The sequence below is a fragment of the Brugia malayi genome, assembly GCF_000002995.4.
Source record: "Brugia malayi strain FR3 genome assembly, contig: Bm_v4_Chr3_scaffold_001, whole genome shotgun sequence".
NCBI classification, from domain to species: Eukaryota; Metazoa; Nematoda; class Chromadorea; order Rhabditida; family Onchocercidae; genus Brugia; species Brugia malayi.
In genome coordinates this window covers 5,670,414-5,691,063 of record NW_025062477.1, presented here as the reverse complement: position 1 = coordinate 5,691,063, position 20,650 = coordinate 5,670,414, and the positions used below count along the sequence as shown (strand labels likewise).

Below are 20,650 nucleotides of genomic sequence, written 5' to 3'. Positions count from 1 at the left end.
ATGTTTGGGAAAATGGTTCAAAGTAAAAAGAAAAAAATATAAATCACAAAGAGATAGGATTAATAATAATTATAAGGTTAGTAAATGGTGCTAAAAAAGCATGAAAATGTTTCGAAATAATAAAAGCTAATGATTGCAGCAGTTATTTAAAGTAATTCTTTATTGATATTTTTTCATCATTGTACAAAAACACTCGTATTTGTGTTTTTCAAATTTACCATTCTGATTGATCTTTTTTCGAATTATTTTGTAATTTACTTGCTTAATTAATCAGGAATAACTCTTTCAAATAATTTTGTTTCGATTTCTCAAGCAATATTTTAAATAGTTGACGGAGTTTTATCACTAAGAATCACTTAAATCTCAATGTAATACACATACATTTGAGAGTATTGTAAAGCTTTTCTTTTCTTCGTTCTACCACTTTCTCGTACTTATATCAACGAACTGGCTTAGTAAGTCAATAATAACTCATAAAAATAAGTTTGAAACTACTTAACTGTTTTAAAATGAATTACTATTTTTATTAGTTTTTCAGAAAAATGAAATTTGATTTAATGTTAAGATTTCTGCGCTTAGTCAAGCTATTTAAGTTTTTTTTTAATAGTTTTATTGTTAAGTTTATCCAATTGTTGATTGATTTTTTTCCGTATTATCTTTTCGCTGATCATTTTTCTTTTTACGAATGTATTATAGCTTGTTTCGTTATAAATGATAATTTCGTAGCTAATTTTATTTGCTTTTTACAGCATTTTATAGAAAACAAATGATGTTCGACGATGGATGATTCGGTATTCAGGGATATTGATGACAGCTGCTTCGAAGGTCTGGATCTTATTCTTTATTTTATGCAGATTTTTTTGGAGATGAAAATAAAATTTCTCAAGTTTTGTAGTAATATTCTTGTTTTATCCTAAACCGATACTTTCAATTTCAGTGTAGCAATTAGCATTCTTTGCTCTGAAATGTGGTCTTCTCTTCCTTGATAATTAATATATTAAATATGCAATTAGTTCAAAATTATCTGACGTCCTCTTGAAGCACAAATTAAAATTGAAAGCCATTTTCTTGAGTTTTTCATTTGAAAAGATTTAGTAACGCTGCCGAAGAAGATTCTATAAAGTCGTGTAATTTTTTTTTAAACATCATACCATTACAACCTGTTGTTGTAAAGTATTTTGTTTAGTAATAGTTTTGATAGCATTTTGGATTTCGCCTTTTTTCACGAATGAATCTTTCCGTATAATCCACTTAATCTTTTAACTTTAATCAAAGTAACTTGCAACTTATTTCATTTCCGCTTGTTTGAAACTTTCAAAGATATGTTCCGTCGTTATCATTTTTCAACATTACCTGAGGCATTTAGTATTTCCACATGATATCAAGATGTAAAGCCTGTAAGTTTTTGGCAAGAGATCGTTGATATTGTGTAAAAAAGTAGTCGTTTTATTATGCTATATCGAATGTATCTCATCCACAAATTTTCAAAATAGAATAAGCAATCTCATAAGCATAGCTTAACATGGGTAAATTATCGAGTCAAATACTCGGAAATTACTCCTGTATATTTGCAATATAATTGAGATAATTTCATATTTTATTACTTAATCAACAAAATGAGCTGGTTAAACAAGCGTTATTGTTACTATCCTCTTTCCCATGGATGGTTTAATACAAGTTATAAAGTTGTGTTCACAAAGTATTCAAATAACCACGGTAAATTTGTTCGGTAATAAATTTTTGGGAATTTTGGAGCAAAAATGACCTTCAGTGTTGTGTAAGATTTAAATAAATTAGTTATTGTGTTGCTTGCCCGCGTTTTATTCCGCTGAACCCTCACCCTTTTTTTTTTTTTCTTGGTTGTAAAATTGAGGTCAGCTGTGCAAATTCAACCGTTCTTTATTTTTTCCTCTCTTTTCGTTAAAACTGTTTGAAAATTTCCATTTTTTCCATCTGTTTATTCAATTTTCCTAATTTGAAGCAAAAAATTTATTGAGAGAAAATCTGTAGTATTATTATAAAAAGAAATAATTAAAGTCAAACAACCTAGCTGATTAAATATAATTTTCGGGAACTGTTCCATTTTTTTCTGTTATTCGCAAATAAATGACTAAAATTTGAATTTAACTTTTTAAATTTATCCTAACTTATGGAAATGATATGCGGATAAGTTACACCACATGTGAAAGAGAATGGAAAAGATGTTACACTGAATGTTTAAGTTTGATTTCCTGTAGTTCTGGTTGTTTGGCTAATATGAATGCTCGGAGCAGCACCGATATTTCTGATCGTCGAAATTATGGAAGGTTCGCTTGTGAGAGAAATAGAAATTTACTTGAACGTAATTTGCATATTCAAGGCAGCAAAACTGTAAATCACGATATTTTAATTTTTGGGATAAATATCGATATTCTAGAATATAGTCGGGATTTAAGACGAAAGTCTGATACAGATATGGAAGCACATAGATTTTCATTTGCATTTGGTGAAAAATTTCATGAAAGACATATATGTGTCTTGTAGAAACTTCCATTTTCAATTTTTTTAAATTAAGAATTAAACGAAAAAAAATTTTTTTTGAAAAAATTAATGTGAAAAAGTGGAAAATAAAAAAATCATGATAGTAGTAGGAAGGATGAGAGTGAGGAATAAGCAGGGTAAAAATTATATTAGATTTTTAAGAAGAGTTCAAAAAACTGATCATTCGTTTACAAAATGCCCTTGGAGATATACATAGACTATTGATAAATTGTATGTCACCAATTTTAACATTCTAAACGTGAAGTTTTCTATTTCAATTTTTTTTAACCTCATTGTGACATGTTTGGTAATTATCCTCTCTGACAGAAGTACTTTGTTGTCATGAATGATTTGGTGGGAATTTCATTAACTATTCATCTACTCGCGTCTGTCATTTTCTGGGTCTATCACTTTGTACATATATATAATGTATAGTGACAGATTGAAGTGTCGATATCGATAGGAAAAATTGTGAAAATGGGCCAGAATGAATGAATCGAAATTGAAATAGCCTTACGATTATACATTACATATAGTATTTAGTGCTCAAACATATTAGTAAAGTAGTATATATATGTGTTGATTGAGGAGTGTGCGTATGTATTATTGGTAAGGCATTGGCGACATTATCACAGGCTGGTACGGCGGAAAGGGACGAGACCTCCAAATTGTATTAGTTAAAGAAGGAAGAGGGAGGATGATTGGGATGAAATAGTAAAATCGACTTTTCTCGACGATGTTTTGAACTACACCGGCACAAACCCCTACCCACTTAGCACCAACAATCACCGTTGATCATCCTCTCTTAAGATGAAAATTCTGCATAGAAACGAACAGACAGACAAATAGATACGTACACATACACACATACACATACGCATACACACACATACAGTCGTACACCTACACTAATTTCGTTTTGGGTATTTACTACAAACTATAGCGAATACGGAGGAACTAACTCATTGAAAATTCCTTGGATATCATCGGTAACTTCTCAAATAACTATGAAATCATCAAGATATTAGCGAAGTTCCAATTAAACTTACTGGGAAGTTTCCCACGATACTGTCGAATTGGTTATATCGACGTATGTGTGTGTTTTTTTTTTAGAGTAATTTTGGGGGATACGATTGAATTGAGAAAAATAATTGGTACTCTTATATTGAAAATGTATTTTATTTAATTTGTGATACACTTAAAGTAAAGATATCTATCCATTAAGTATTCAGAATAATAACTCTGGAATTGCTGCAGCTGCAGGTATCATCAATAGTGGTGACAAAAAGAGAGGGGAAAAAGTAAAGAAAGAAAAGGAGGAACCAATAAGAAACCTATTATCGTTTGCGACACAAACCGCCATTGTCACCATCGTTCGTTACCAATCTGCACTGATCATTACCGAAGCTATTGCTGCTATTTCTACGACATCATTGACGATATACTAAATCCATCCCAGCACTACCACCCTACTACTCCTACGACTATCACAATCATCGTCACCATCATTACTACCACCGATCGACAGATATCCTTGTAACTGACCACGATCAACTATCACGATTGCTACCATTACTACCACTATCATTACAACTGGTAACAAATTAAAAACTCTCTAAATTGATCCATCTAATTGTCGGCCTTTCTTATCATCGCAATTTTCTACTATTTCTCATGAAATATTGCTCCTAGTGATAAGAACAACTTCAACAACCAACTACAATAGCAAGAACAGCAACAGCAACAACAACAATAATAATAGCAACAACGACAACAACTGCATGGCTAAAAGGCGGACAGTTTATTCAAAAGGTGGACATTGATTGGTTGACTGATTGATAATCAGTGGATTAGATCGATTAATTTGAATAACACCTAATCACTCTATTTCCTCAAAAAAATAAGTATCTCATATTTCATATCAGGATAGGGGGCGGATATTTCTCCTATTTTTCCTTAATTCGATGGATTAGGTGAAAAGATAGAATAAAGGAAGAAGCAGCAGTTTATCATCAGTTTCCTTCTTTTTTTTTTTTTCATTTTTTCTTAGCTAACTTCCTGATTCCCATTTTATTGTTTTGTGTTTTATTGGTCATTCAACTTTATCTGACAGTTAACACTAATATTAGATGGAAGGTTTTTGATTATTTACTTCGGTTACAAAGATGGAAGAAAGAAAGGAAGAGGATGAAATATGATTCTCAAGTATAAACACAATTGATTCTAAGATCTTGCACACTTCATTTGACTTTTTCATTGATAATTAATTTGATTTGATTGGAATGAAGAGTGAATTAGGAATGATAAAATCCTTAGGTAGATCACTTAGTATTTGTGAATTTGATGATAGTTTTCGAAATTATTATGACGTATGCGGGAATAAGAAAAGTAAAGCACTGTTCGGATTAACATTAAATGTAATAGTCATGATTAGTGATTACGAAAAAAATTGCTCTCACAAAACATTTAGAAATGTCTAAATCTTTTGGATTATCAATTCCTGTAGCAACATAAAAACTGCAATTTTTTAAAGAATATAAGAAGATTAGGATCAATATTTATTCTAATATTAAACAGGTCTTTCTTTGTGTTTTTTTTGTTTTTTTCTCTTTTCATTTATGGATGTTTTGGATTCATTGATATAGATTCAGCAGTGTGACAGGACTTCAGTTTGAGCGAAAGATTTGTAGTTCTTGTAATTTTGATTAAAAAAAAGAATTTTTTTCCTTGTGAATATTAACAAAAAGATAATTTGAATGAATTAATCGTAAACTCGTATGAATGGAGAAGTGACCCAGTTTGTTCAATGACCACCACTTTGACCGAATCCTTCCATATTTTCGACGATTTTTTTTTTTTTTTTGTAATAGTTGGAGTAGATGGAGAAGATTGTCATGGAAGAATGTTGGAGCGCATCATCGCTTGGTCGATTTCGAAAATTTCGTCAAATTTAGGTGTAGATGATGAAGGTGAAAGAATGATTGATTTTAATTGAAACCGAAGATTGGATGGACTAATAACTAAGAGTGATTATGGATTGGAAGAGTGTGGGCAAATACATTATGGAAATTATTGCTAGAAATTTTATTTTTTAAAGATATTTTATATTTTTGTTCTCCCGGAATGCAGATATGATTAAAGATATGTGCTGTTAGAACATGAATGATTGAATGTGAGAAGAAAGATGGAGGAAAATTGTTGACTTTCATGAATTGTAACGTATGACCTGAATAAATTATAGAGAAGTGGGCACAATCATGCTCTTTCAACAATCTGTGAGCTAATTGTTTGAAAATGTTAAGAAATTTTATTTTTTATTCTTTATATAACACTAATTTATCTATTAACTGATAATTTTTAGGATACGACTCGGAAATTGTATAAATATCATTTATATATCATTCATATACATCATATATCATAAAATTAATGTATCATTGACGTAAATTTAATTTTAAACTGTAGATTTAACTTAGATTTCTTACCAAAGATTTGTTTATCGTTGCAATAAATCGTAATAATTTCAGGAGCAAATAGTTTATGGAAATATTGATAATCATGAAAATACTGAATGAATATTTTTTTTATTGACTCATAGTAGCCTATCATAAAAACCTATCATAGACAGTTAATGTCAATAACATATTATGTTTTTCTTCAATGATTTAAAGATGTTCCTAAAATAATATAATATATCATAGATTTGTCATCGGTATTTTCTATCATATAAAATTACTCATTTATATGAAAAAAGTAAAAGAGGAAGAAATGATGTACCAAGTTGATATCGTTACTGATAACTGAAATAAAGGTGGAAGACGGAATCATCCAACTAATAAAGTACAAGTATTATTCGAAGAATTAGAAATATTCATAAAGTGCGATAACTATTTAAAATGTGGGAAGCGAATATTATTTTTTGTGATAAATAAGGAAGATTTATGAAATTAAAGTTTTTTCCTATTTCAGAACTATGTGCTAAGTGATACGTTATGTGTGTTATATACGTATTGTTATTTTTGAATGGAATGTAAATTTACTGAGGTGTATTAGTTGTATGTGTGAATTTTGGTAACATTTATATACATGCGTGAAATGTTATGACACATATACGTATATGGCAAAATACAAAGTAAACTAAGTTTATCCGTACTGCATTAGTTTTAGATCAGGATAAGAGAATAGAAAAAGGATTTTCCTTTTTTTTTTTTTTTTTTTTGGAGTTTTTTTAAAGTTGTTACCGCCTGGCACCAAAACGTCACACTTAAGCATAGAGCAGGGAAGGACAGAAAGCAGAGCTAGTTTTGTCTTTCCTTTTTATACTGGTCCCGTATCATTACTTTTCAGCTCTTTTCTGATGTATCTAGTTCCAAATAGAAGCTAAATGAAATTTAGAAAAAGAAGAGCGCATTATAAAAATGAGACAAGAAAATAAGGATTATATTCAGTTTTTTTAATGCACTAAAAATTTAATAAATTATTCATTATTTAATGCTATATTTATTATTTCTTCCCATATTTCTATTCCTACTTCCATCCCTTTTTCCGTTTGCTTACAAATGCGGTGAATCTTACACTAAGTAATTCTGTTAGTCTGTTTTGGATGACTGAAAATAATTCATATCAATAGGTTATCATCATTATTACATGTGTTTTTTTCTTAGTTTTTTCTTGGTAATATCAGTATTTTTTTGACGTAGGAAGAATGAGTCGCATACAAACTGTCATATTCCATAAAAGAGCACTTTTTCAAACAATATGTTTTTTGAAACTGATAGAGTAAAAAAAGAAAAAAAAAATATTTGTAGTATTTTTATGATGCACACAAATAAATTCCGGATTATTAGGATCTATTCTTTTTTGATAATGATAATTGGATTTATATGAGATTATTGTCAATTGAGATAACTGAAGATTAATTAGGGAACGAAAGTTTTTGAAATAATTTCAAAAGATATAGAAATATAGTAGCATTCAAATTACTCTTAATCATGAGATAGATTAAACTGACCACTGGTATCGAAATTGTCGTTCAGAAATTCAGTGTTTAACTATTTTCAGCTTCTAATCAGATCATTATCGTAAAAACTGCGTGATGGATGACTAGATAGTTTTGGTTGTGATGCGGCGATGGTTGATATCAGTTGTTCTTTAAAGTTGTACATTTAAGTGATTGAGGATGTTGTAACATTTTATCCTTGTTATATCATATTTATTATCTTCTGTTCTTTTTTTTGCAGAGGATACGGCGTTTAGTGATCCACTGAGCGATTACACGGGTGATTTCGATATTGTGCGATTTTTGGACGAGAACAGGTGATATTTTCTTTTTTTTTTCATCGTATGTTTCTTTCGTTTAATTCTTCGTAATAGTGATTAAAAAGGATGATATGGAATAAAAGGTAACGGAAGCACATTAAGACAGAAAATAAATAGTTACCAAAGACAAAAATCTTGGAATTGCTAAATTCAGAATATAAGAGTTTGTGTTCCGTTCATACTCGAATGATAAGTCTAATTTGATATTTTGAACTGGAAAATATGAGAATAATGAACTAGAAAAAATGTAGTGGTAATCTACTAAAATTTAATTCGATGATAACTTAGATCCAAAGTATTTCATAAGAGAAATTACTGCCGGTCATTTCAAAAGTTTTTTCTATTGTAATAACTACTGGATATCACTAGCAGTACATCTGAACTGTTTCTTATTATAATCACGATTTTAAAATGTTAGTAAAAGACTATTGTTTTATTTTATTAATACCATTTAAAGAATTAATATGTGGAACTAATTCCAGTTCTTTACTGGAATTAGAAAGTAATTTAGAAATATCAAATTAAGGAAGACGTTTAAAGAAAAGGTAAGAAAACTATTATAAAACTATTATTTTTAAAGAAAGGTAAGAAAACTAAAAAAAAAAAAAAAAATTAAAGAAAAGGTAAGAAAACTATTATTTTTAAAGATATTATATGGGGAAAATGTCATGATTTACTAAAAAATAATTATTACGGTATGATTGAAATTTTTTAAACATCTATTTTTGTGAAAAGAAAAAAAAAAACGATTCAAATGAGACTTTTCTTCTAACCTTTACAAAAATAGAGTAATTCTTACAATAACGGTGGAAATAATTTTTTACATGTACCTTTGAATTGTTCAAGGTTTTTTGATTGTCTATTCAGAAAAGGGAAACCTTTTCTTAGAGCAGAAACGAAGTGTGTGTATCTGTTAATATCAGTATTGAACTGTAGAGAAATGAAGTTTGTAAGAGTAGCATGAAATGACTTGATGTAATATCATACGGCTAATTAGAAAGGAAAAAAAATTATAAAACCTTTTCGTAATATTAATTAATGATCTTTCACATTTTTATTAATGGTTTCTCACATTCTCGACTTTTTTTCGAACTTAATGAAAAATCTAAATATTAAGAATATGTAGTAAAACATTTGCATTCGCTATTCCATCAATTGGTCTTTAGCATTAGGTCTATTGAATGAAGTTGAGGAATTTTTTTTTATCTACAAATATAAAAGTTCATTAACTGATATACTTGAGAATTTCTAAATTTCGAAGTATATGCTTCCTTCAATTTGAAACTAATTTTACAATTGTACTTTTCATCTGTCATTGTTACCACCGCCATCATTAGGATTAAAAAGGACTGTAGTTTTGCAGCACCCCGATTGATAGTCCTGTAGCAGATACTACTCGGTTCATCTCGCAACACGTACAAGGTCATCATCATCATCATCATCATCATCAACATCAACAACAACAACAATCGCAGCAACATCATTATCAGCAACAACAACAGCAGCATCACCCGCCACTGCCGCAATCGCACCAAAACATCACAACTGTTGCAATTTCCGAAGCGGCCAACAAAATGATGTATCAGAATCCAGCCAGGTAATATGTTTGTTGTTTTATAACCGGTTAATGGATATCGTTCTGGATTAAGTTAATGAAATTTTTGTAATTACGAGTTATCACTTAAATTTGTTGCATAAAGTTTTGTTTTAACCAAACTATTTGTATTATTGGAAATGAGCATATATTCTATATAGTTTCAAACAAAACTGAATCAAATATAAACTAATGAACAAAGGTTAAATTCCTTCGTAAGGCAAAAAAAGAAATAATATTGCCAATCGCTTTGATTGTTGATTTAACCAAGTTTAGGATAGCTGTAACTCTTTTGCTATAGAAATGGAATCTGTCAATAAAAATCATCCGTAATGGAATTGTTGTTTATATCAGCTTAGCAATTTAAAAAGTAAATTTGTATGAAAATTATTGAGATTGTGCAGAATTTGTAATTCAAGATTTAATGATATTAAACGGAAAACTGTGACATTTTTAATCAATTTAGCACTGTTGTCATTTCAACATGCATTCAAATGATATCCAATTACTTTTCGGATCATTCATTTCAACTAGTATAAATTTCTTCTAGGTTTTGTAAAATATTTACGAGAAAATAGGAATCTTTCAAAATGCCTAGTTTGTTTCATTCATTTTTTATCAAATTAATTTAGTAATGCTTACTACCAATGAAAATTTAAAATAAATGGAAGAGATAGATTGATGGTAAAGACGGGAAAGATGTTGCGAAAATTTTGTTCTGCTTTTGTATCCTCTTGTTCAAAGAAATCCAAAAAAGAATTATTGAGCGAGAAATGAGAAGAAATAGGAAAAACGAAAAGGAGGAAGAAAGACCATCGAAATAAAGCTATCTGATAGGGTTTATTTAGTAAATTCATGGGAAATACCACTGTATCTTTTTCTTTTTTTCTCTATCATTTTTCAAGCTTCAAAAGTTTCTTTAACCATTACTGCTAACTGCTTTATTTGAAATGTTTCGAAGCAATGAGCTAAATTGGCATAGCAACTGTTGCATTCATTCAATTTATCAAATGACCGCTCTCGTTGTTCTCATTCATACTTTTTTTTTTTTTGTTCGGAAGAAGAGGAATGGTTCCTGGCACCGAAATCATCTCTTCATTCATTTTCGTGTTTATTTGTTTGCATTGATTAATTCGTAGATAAGTTACTTGCCTAACTTGCCTATATCATTCACTTGTTAAAACTTTATATGACTTTAATGATTTTTCAAATAAAGTTTAATTTTTCTTAAATTAAAACTAGTTTAGTAATTGAGAATACTGAATTTCATAAATAAAAAAAAAAAAAAAAAATTATTAGTGCAGGCTGATATATTGGCCATATACTTCAACTGTTAGATTTGTTTTTTAGATGTTTTTTAAAGTTTGGATATAAAAATATGTTTTTTATAGACTTAAGTCTTATATTAGTGAAATTTGAAAAACAAGCATCCATATGAAATGATGAAAATAATTCAGAAACATTCTTCCGCTTAAACTTTCTTATTCTTTTTGATTTGCGCTTACTTGAATGTGAGTGTAAATTGAGTAATCTCAGTTTATTGTGATAATTTATAAAGTAAAATAGCTCTGGAAAGCACTGAAGCCCTAATAAATTGGGAATTTTTTTGTTGAAATTGAATAGTTAAAATTTTTGTAGAAGACTTAAATTTAAGTTTTGTTGTTTTTAAAAGTTCTTGTATATTTGTGATTTCGTTCCATATTTTAAACAGTGTTCATCCATACATACTTTAGGTTACCTGATAGTCCACCAATCACGGATATCTCAGGCGCTGGCTCATCGGGCTCACCGAGCTCCACTTCAGATTCACCTTATTCACCGGATAATTACCAGAATTATCAACGTAAGTTGTGTTCATTTTTTCATGAACTTTTGGTCCTTTTTTTTTTTTCAATTTGAATTTTTAACAACAAATGAAATTATCGGACAGATTTCTGAGTGATGGAGAGAACTGCCGTTAATAATTGAAATGTTTTCAACAAACCAATGAAGTTTGATTAATCTCTAATTCCTCGAATATTATGGCTATGTAGTATGACATACTGCCATGAAAAAATACGATCTGATTATCCAACTGAATAAGATAATATTGATAATTGTTTCGGCCTAAAACCGAGCAGTGTTCATTAGGGTTTGCGAAGTATAGCGGTAACATTTCGACTAATTGTGTAGTAATGCTACAAGAATTGTGTAGTAATGTTTCGGACATTACAAAAGGTAAATTGTCAGAAAAACGCAATGAAATGGCAGGGATTCGGCCAAACGAACTTTTTTTTTTTATAATTAAAATGCCACCTTGAAAAGTAGTGGAGGAAATACGACTACAATTCACGATTTTTGAAAGAGTTGTTATAAATAAATGGTGAAAATTTTTTAAAACGTGAAATGGATGATGAACTGGCCTTCTTTCGTTCAGTTCACTTCTTTCACTAGTTCATACACAAAATGACCTTTTCCCTCTTTTGTAACCTAAGAATTACGAGACAATTTTCGTAGAGAAGAGTTTTTTTCTGTAAAATATATTCATGTACGTATGTTAAAGTATATCAATACAAAAATATAAACATTTGTATATATACTGGTATATGTACATTACATTGGATATACAAACACAGTTACTCTCAGACGTACTCACTCACATTTTTCTTCCATAACCAGTGTTTAATTTAATAAAAATTTGTCCTTTTTCATATTTAAATAATTGGGGATCGCATATTGTAAGGAAGCATCAAATTATTTTCTTATTTTCTAGGATGAATTTGTTACGTATCTTTATTTTTCTTATAATCTCTTGTAAATTTAGGCATATAGTTTTGGAAGAGAAAACTTTATTTGTAGCATAAAGTATATTACATTTTCTTCAAATTTTTTAAATTTAAATTCAGTAACTTTTTTAGAAAAAAAGGACGACAAATTCATTTTTTAAAATGATGAAATTTACAGTTATCCATGGTACTCAACAGAACGGCAGTGGCCTGATCCTTGGTGTACGGCCTGATCTAGCAACACATATGTTAGTACCGCAGGAACTTTTGCAACAGAATCATCTTGGTAATCGTATATTGCAGCATGTTTTACCATCACCACAATCCGACTTCATCGGTAATAGTGGTGCATATCCGCCGCAGTCAACACCTTCTGCATTACCTCAGGTGTTCATTTTTTGATTATATTTGAATTGTGAGGAAGAAAAATTAATAATGTCTAATTTTAATTCACGCATTTATAAATTTCGAAATTTTTTATTAGAATTATTAAAATCTTGCAGGTTTCACCTCCAGCTGTCAACATGAGACCAGTTAATAGTGGTTATTTGATCCAGAATAATGATTATCAGATGGATCCCTATAGTAATGTAATCAGTTCCGCAGCTAGTGATGGAGATGGTTCGAGCTCTCAGAGCGATGGCCAAGTAAGTCGTAAACGTATGCGATCAGAGCAGCAACAACCACCACCATCACAACAGCAACAACAACCACATAATCCGGTATCAGCTAATGTGAAAAGTGAACCACAGAAGGTAAATTTGTTTCCTGATTCGTTTGTATAAGTTGAAGAAAAGTTTGCTTAGAACGGTTTTTTCACTCCTAAATTTTTGGAAATTTTTCAGACGTTTAGATTGTTGCAAATATTGAGATGATATAATGTTGAATAAATGTCTGTCTAACATATGCATTTTTTTTTTTTTTTTAATTTTGATTTCTGTAAGTGATACAGCAGAATGCAGTCAATAGTATTGTGCTAAAACTCATCACTTGTTGTTCCGGAAGTTTTTTTCCTTACTCAGTCGAATATAACTGGAGATGATTAGATTATATTAAATATTTGCTCTTTGGAAATTTGTAATTTAATTTTCATGAAATATTTGGGATTTTTATTGTAAATTTAGTAATGATATTTAAAAGTAATGATATTTAAAAGACCGGTCACTACGATCTTTCAGGTATTCTCGTTACCCAGTCAACTTACAGTCATATCATCGCCGGTAACTACAGTAGAAGATTTTGATGATAGTTTCCACCAGCAAGCGATCAAATTCACTGCATTCAATGAAGAACACTGGGCTACTTTGTATGATATCAATCAAAGACCGTTACATCAACTGGAAATGCATGTTGTAGCGGATAAAGGATTCAATTACAGTACTATGGATAATTGCTTTGTGAATCAGAAGAAAAATCACTTTCAGGTATTAATTTTTCCCATTATGACAATAAACGAATTTCGTTGTTTACTGAAATATTTACTCAAAAGCAATATTTTAGCAGGAATTTTAACTCATTCTTTTTGTGAGAATGAATTTTTTTTTTTTTTTGCTCATTACCTATTAGTTACTATTTACATGCTTTCATTCTTTTTTTCATATAATTATTCGTAGTGTTGCTGCCACTTTTCTTTTCACAGTTCCTTTCTGCTTCATCTTACATATCTCGTTCTTTACATTACTTCCATAACTGTACTTCGTGCGACGACACCTGTTACCTTTACTTCAGATAACTATTTATACATTTAGATTGTTAAAAGTGTCTTCTGGATAGTTCGAAAGTGTTACGGGAAAAATGAATATATTTTTTTTTCCAGATTTCTGTACACATCGAAGCAATTGATAATCATCCGCCAAATTTCGTCAAAATAGGTAACGAATTGAAAATGGTAAAAGAATTTAAGTTAGCATTTTGTGGTGTAAAAAGTGAAATGCCAACGTCAGAGATACAAATCAAGCAATCAACAACGGATAGAAGGCCAGTACCTCATGATCCTGTGTCGTAAGTTTCCTTTTTTATTTTCTTACTTTTTTTTTACAAAACTGATAAAATGAATTGCCTTAGACAGCTATTCATATCACGAAATTATCTTTATTAAAGAATAAAAATCTTACTTTTGAAATGATTATACGCTTAAATTCTCAAGATTTTCATTTTTCTTCTGCACTGTTCCATTACTTTATGAAAGCTTAAATAACAAAATTCGAAATTTGTTCAAACTCTTGGTTCTAATTCTGCACTTCAGACTTGAAATTCATGAACGACGTATGACAAAAGTGACTGTACCAAGGCTGCATTTCTCAGAAACAACGATGAATAATCAGCGAAAAAACGGTCGTCCAAATCCTGATCAGAAATACTTTCTACTTGTTGTACGTTTGATTGCGTGTACTGCCGATGGACATGATGCAATTGTTCAAGCCTATCAATCCGAGAAAGTAATTGTTCGAGTAAGCTTTACTGTTGTTTTCTATTGTTTTCTGAAATTCCAGTCAATTTTTCATTAAACTTACGACCGATCACAAGGAAATATGCATGAAATGCGAAATGAAATATTAGTTAGCTAGAAGATGATGTCTATAGAACATTGATAGCAACTGAAGTTATTTATAAATTACAATAAGCAAGAAAATCAATAATTGGAAATAAATTTTTTACTAAAACAGAGATAGTTGATAAGATGTCTAGGATTGGTTTAATATCCATTAATTTAGTATTGTTTCTGTTATTACAGGCTTCAAATCCAGGTCAGTTTGAGCCACCGGATTCAGATGCTACTTGGCAGAAGAATGGTTCCACTCTATATTATAATAGTGGTTCGGTGGCAATTGGTACGGATCGAGCTGTTGCACCGTTGACTGTTGGTGGTGACATCTATTGCTCTGGAGTTGTGCATCGCCCATCCGATCGTCGAATGAAAGAACAAATCCATGAGGTTCAATTTAGATGCATCTCCTATAGTTTCGATATTTTTTAAATAATTTTACTATTTTTAAGAGTTGGAAAAGATTTTTTTTTGAAAGAGAATCTATAAAACATTTAAAGAAAATTTAACAGGTGGATACCAAAATCGCTTTATCTCATCTTGCCCAAATTCGTGTTGTTGGCTATTCCTACAAACCAGAAATAGCGCTAAAATGGGGTTTGTCGGAGGAAAATCGTCACAGGGTCGGCGTTATTGCTCAAGAGTTAGCCGAGATTTTACCAGATGCCGTGACCGATAATGGAGATTACTTACAGGTGCATAATTTTCTTTAAAGCTGCAGATTTCTTGGAACTTGAAAAATTCTTCAGTTATTTGATTTTTCTCGTTCTACAGTGCAAGAGGTCGTGTAATGTAATCGCTTGTGAGAATAGCGATTTTAAATATTGGTCATAATATTTATCGGCTTGAATTGAAAATTTAACAAATAACTGGACTGTCAGATAAGCTATGACTTAAATAATCGTGTAGCCAAATTAGACTGATCCAAATTTTAGGTTGATGACTCGCGGATATTCTATGAAACAGTTGCAGCAGCAACTGAACTTTGCCGCCTTACAGGGAATTTGGAGCACAAAATTGAAGCTGTTGAAAAGTTATCTCACAAATTAGCCAGATTACATCGGCGGAAAAATAAGGATGTCGGCAGCTTAGCAAGCGGCCTTAGTGACCTTGGATTTTCTGATAAAGCAAGCTTTATGTCATCGCATACATCACTTGCTTCAATTACTCCATCCTGTGTTTCACGGGACAAATGTCATCGTAGGTGAGTGCTTTTTTTAAAAGAATTCTGGAATTTCTTTTTTTTCTGAAAAAGAGTGCGATGTTAGAAAGCCCTGGAGAATTCTGAGGATGAAAAAAATTACAGCATTTATATCGATTTTTATTTATTTAATATCTTTTGTTAATTCAAAACTTTTCATTTTTTGAAGCTTTTCAAAAAAGATCTTTGCAATTATCAGTATTATTTTACAGGAGTAATAAAGAACGGGGCAGAAATCGTGAAAAACACTGGCATTGCAGAAATCCATCTTGTCATCGTGTGGAACCTCCATTGTGTAGTTCGAAAGTAACGCAGGGAACAATTGTCGTTCTTGTTGGAATAATGGCTATTTGGTAATTTCTTTAACGTCATATTGTTTTTGTAAATATAAAGGTAGATTGGACAACTGAATGCAGAAATTGTTCGATTTATCATAAAATTCCAGGATTTCCCGAAATTATTTAAAAACTGGTAGCACATCAAGAACATGTTTTGTCCGTACATTAATTCACTGATAAAAGATATGAACTTAATGTTACTACCAATTCACTAATAAAATTGAAGATTAATTTGGTTTCCTTTAAGCTTAATAGCAATGTCAACATTATATGTGCTAGACTGGCATAATCGAACATTTGGATATCAGAAACGGCCGTATATTTTTGAAAGTAGTAGCACTAATGGACCAGTAGTGTTGGAACAGGGTGGTAAAATTGGTCAAATTGTTCAAGTCAAAGATAATATTTGGAAGCCACCAATTCAACCACATGCGCCACCTTTAAGCGTTTCATGCGATCATATGTATTGTCATATGTTTTGTTGCATGGAACGTGATGAATATAACGTACCAAATGATATTTCTATTGATAAGGTATTAACTTTTAATTCTTAAATTAATTTTCCCAATTGATTCCATAGATCCATTGAGATTTCATTTTCAGCACAAAAAAAAGAAAAAAAAAAAAACGATGTTCTCATTTTTCTAGAAAAAAAAAAGTTAACTCTGAGGGAAGTGGTGGTAGTTTCTGTCTCATTCTGCTAAATTTTTACTGGTCAGATTTGTTGACAGAACTTTATTTGCGTGACCAATTAATCTTTTTAGCCGAAACAAACAGAAATATCAGCTTAAGTAAATAAGTTTTACAAGAGTATTGGAATTTTATATATATATATATTTCAAGACATTGTTGAGTTTTTTTTTTAACAAAAAAGATTGCAAGCATTTACAATTTAGAATCAGCAAACAGTTTTGACTCTATCGCAGCAACAACAATCATTCTTAAAAGTCAGAAATGGTTCGGAAAATCGACCATTGTCTCTCGATAGACGAGCCGTTTTTTCATCATTAGCATCAGATATTATCATTGAAATATTGGATTTTAATGTAACGATCGATGGTCGATATTGTATAAACGATAGTTGTGAACCACGTCGTGGTCTCTACACCCTTTACATACCCATTTCACCGACTATGCCAACAGTTCCGTTGGAAATTAAATTTGAGTATGTTTCACACTAGGAATTTTTTTCGTATGTAGTACATAATTATTAAATAGTAGCTGAAGGTTTTTGATTTTTTTTTTTAACGTTTAATTTAGGTACTTTTGTTTTGTTTTTAGACCATCCATAATATATTAAAAAAATTGCTTCTGAGGAGTAGGTCAAGTGTTTTATTTTATTAAGTCATTTGAACATTGTTAGTAGGTTACTACTAATGCTGCTCATAACTTTTTTTACCAACGAATAATGTGACATATGGATCATGGTTAGATAGATTAAAAAGGTTCATTTCTTCTTGTCTAGTGCAACGAGTAAGCTTAAGTATTCAATGAAGTATTTATTGCAAAAAATGAGATTAAATTTTAGTCAATTTATTATAAGAGAAGAAATTTTTTAATCTCAAAAATATTTTGTAATTCTTATTTAGGTATATTGGTTTAGTTGCAAATAGACAGCCTGGATGATATCCATACACTATCATCCTTTTTTCTCCTTATTTCTAAATAAAATAGTATAGATTTATATTATTCTATAATTTTCTATAGATTTGAACTGTTCAATTTTAAATTTTAGTGTTGGAGATAGTGGTACTTATATTGATAATTGTGGTAGTTTGCGAGATTTTGATCAAAAACCGTGTAATGATGAACATGCTATAAGGACAGATCGTGGAAAACAACCAGTAGTTCAAAAGGTATTTTTTATTCGAGGTTGTATTTCTTTTTTCTCGTAAATTTTTGCTTTGTATATCATTACAAACTGCTCCTTGTAAGTATTTATCCATTTCATATTTAAAAAAGGAATAATTTATCACTTTTATCATCGTTTACAGGCAAATATTGCTTGTCATGTTATGCTTCTTATCATTTCGAATTATTTAACTCCTTAATTTTTCAGATAGTAGAAGGAATCTATGAGTTACCAGTTGGCAATTATGTGCATAGTGCATATCGATTTCGCATTGGCTATAGTACCGAATCATGCAATATGAATGAATCTCAACGTGGACGTAGCTTTGATGAGTATAATTTAATTTTCTATCGTCGCTGTCAAACTGCAATGAACTTTTAATGTTTAACGTTTAAATTTATCAATATGATTGGCTTTAGTATTTTTTTATTTTACTGAAGCATTTTTGGAATTTTTTGTCTTTTTCAAATGAATCCCGGTGTATTGAGGAATTTAATAAAGTGATAAGATTGTTTCAGAAATTTTCGTTTTGTTTGATTTTATTAATTGTTAGTTATTGCATAACAAATAAAGCTGTTTCAAATAGGACAGAAATTATGCAATTCTGTAGGTAATAATAACCAATTAATTCACATTTTCCCCTATTTGCAATTCAGAGACTTTCGTTTTCTCTTTTCATAAGAAATTATATCGATTTTGTTGCATTTTTTGACATCATTTCGCTGGTTTTTGCACTTTCATTATTTCTTTTTTTTTCTTTTTGCAAATCAGTTTTATGAGGAATGCATGAATGTGTGTGATGTTGTGTTGGAAGTATCATTTACCGAATTTTTATAGTAATATACGTCTTAATCTATAGGAATGAAGAGATTATACATAATTTCTTCTAAATGATTGAAGTTCTGTATAATTAATGATGTAGTGGTTTTATTCATGAAATTAAGCTACATACTGAAGTGGGAGTGGCTGATTTCTATTACTACTTAAAATGATCCTTTCATCTCTCATAATCAATATTAATCTTTCAATAATATTACTTGTTTATCAGTTGTATGAAATTTTCAATTCTATTTTTTTCTTCCCTTTCGTCTTCTTCATTGTACATAAAGTTTTCCATTTATTTTTATTTGTATTGCCGATCTCTTCGTTATATATATATTTGCCTTCTTATTAGTACTAATTATTCAAATGATTTTTGTGGATTTTAAAAAATACACAAAGTTTTTGATGCGTGCATATCTTTTCTGAGGGACAAGTCTTCGAACCACGAATGGATTTCAAAGCGGAAATAGAACAAAGCAAAGAAGGCATAAGTGTCTAATGAACCTTCTTTTTTATTTCTGAAAACTTAAGAAGACATAAATGATTCCAGTCTATTTGCAAAGCTTGGCTCATTAATTGATGATATTGCCGTATGATTAATTCTTAAATGTTATTCTATGCATTGACTAAAGTTTTCGTTGTAAAAGTTATAAATTGTCTAAAAATAACACTGAAGTTTTTTTTTTTTCAGGCATTTCATAAGGTGATTTTTTTTCAAATATATTTCCTAAAAGTGTCAAATTTCTTAGAATTTATTGTTGCATGTTTTTTATTTCCGTTTTTTGTATAGTTTGAAATTTGTATTTAATGTTTAAAGATTTTATTAAGATTGTGTTCTGTTAATTATTTGAATTGTATTTGATCATAAATTAATCAATGGAAAACATTTGTTGTTGGTTGATGAAACATAAAATTGATATCAGGATATCAGCTATCGGAGGGTATCTTAATGTCATTTGTGACAAAAATTTGTTGCTAAAATGAAACTAGAAGAGGAATCTCATCTGTATATCTTTTGAATCAAATTCACAATATCTCAACAACATCTTAAAGTCAATTTGAAAATATATATTTTAAAAATTAAATGCTACAGTTAAAATATTGGTTTTGGTGGTATTGGGAGGATAATTATTAATTATGGGAATGGTGGAATTCCAAATTGTTAGCCTGAAATTGGTTAGAGCTGAGATTGATTAGAGAAAATAATTAAAACTAACGAAAGGTGTAATTAATAAATAAAATTAATGACGTGCGTGTTTGATCACTATAAACGATCAGCTAAATTATTATTATTATTCATTTGGATCTGAATTCGAAGACTAAATGTAATAAAATTATATAAAAATCTGTAAAAGAAAAAAAAAAACTTTCATATCGATTATTAGCGCAATAAACTTGCATATTATAAAGTTTAAATTTATCCTACAAAAGAAAAAAAAAAAGAAAATAGAAATTGAATTGTAGGAAAAAAATGTGAGACAATTTCGTTTTTTATAATTTCACATAAATAACAAACTATAAATTACATTTGCTTTCTTTCTTTCTTTCTTCCATCAATTCAACAACTTTTTTTTTTCATTTCATTTCAAATCTTTCATTTTTCTCTTTTTGTTTTGCTCATTTTTTTTTTTTTTCAGAAATAAAAAGGAAAACAAAAAAAAAAAAAAAAAAAAAAAAAGGGAAAAATGAAATAA

The 20,650-nt window shown here is 29.8% G+C and overlaps 1 protein-coding gene across 2 annotated transcripts; it reads left to right on the top strand.

Moving 5' to 3' along the window:
• Window positions 1-779: 779 nt before the first annotated feature.
• Window positions 780-18,515, top strand: Bm3481 (the record flags this gene model as incomplete). Of its 2 annotated transcripts, none has more annotated exons than XM_043080089.1 (17): window positions 780-825; window positions 7,761-7,836; window positions 9,203-9,436; window positions 11,167-11,276; window positions 12,377-12,585; window positions 12,702-12,953; window positions 13,377-13,622; window positions 14,015-14,199; window positions 14,444-14,648; window positions 14,933-15,133; window positions 15,256-15,438; window positions 15,679-15,947; window positions 16,157-16,297; window positions 16,530-16,815; window positions 17,179-17,447; window positions 18,018-18,138; window positions 18,342-18,515. In XM_043080089.1, the coding sequence occupies 17 exons, from the start codon at window positions 780-782 to the stop codon at window positions 18,513-18,515; spliced, it is 3,207 nt and encodes a 1,068-aa protein (XP_042936023.1). The 2 variants fall into 2 exon arrangements, with proteins under 2 accessions (XP_042936023.1, XP_042936024.1); XM_043080090.1 differs by lacking the exon at window positions 780-825 and adding an exon at window positions 4,302-4,332.
• Window positions 18,516-20,650: the final 2,135 nt, after the last annotated feature.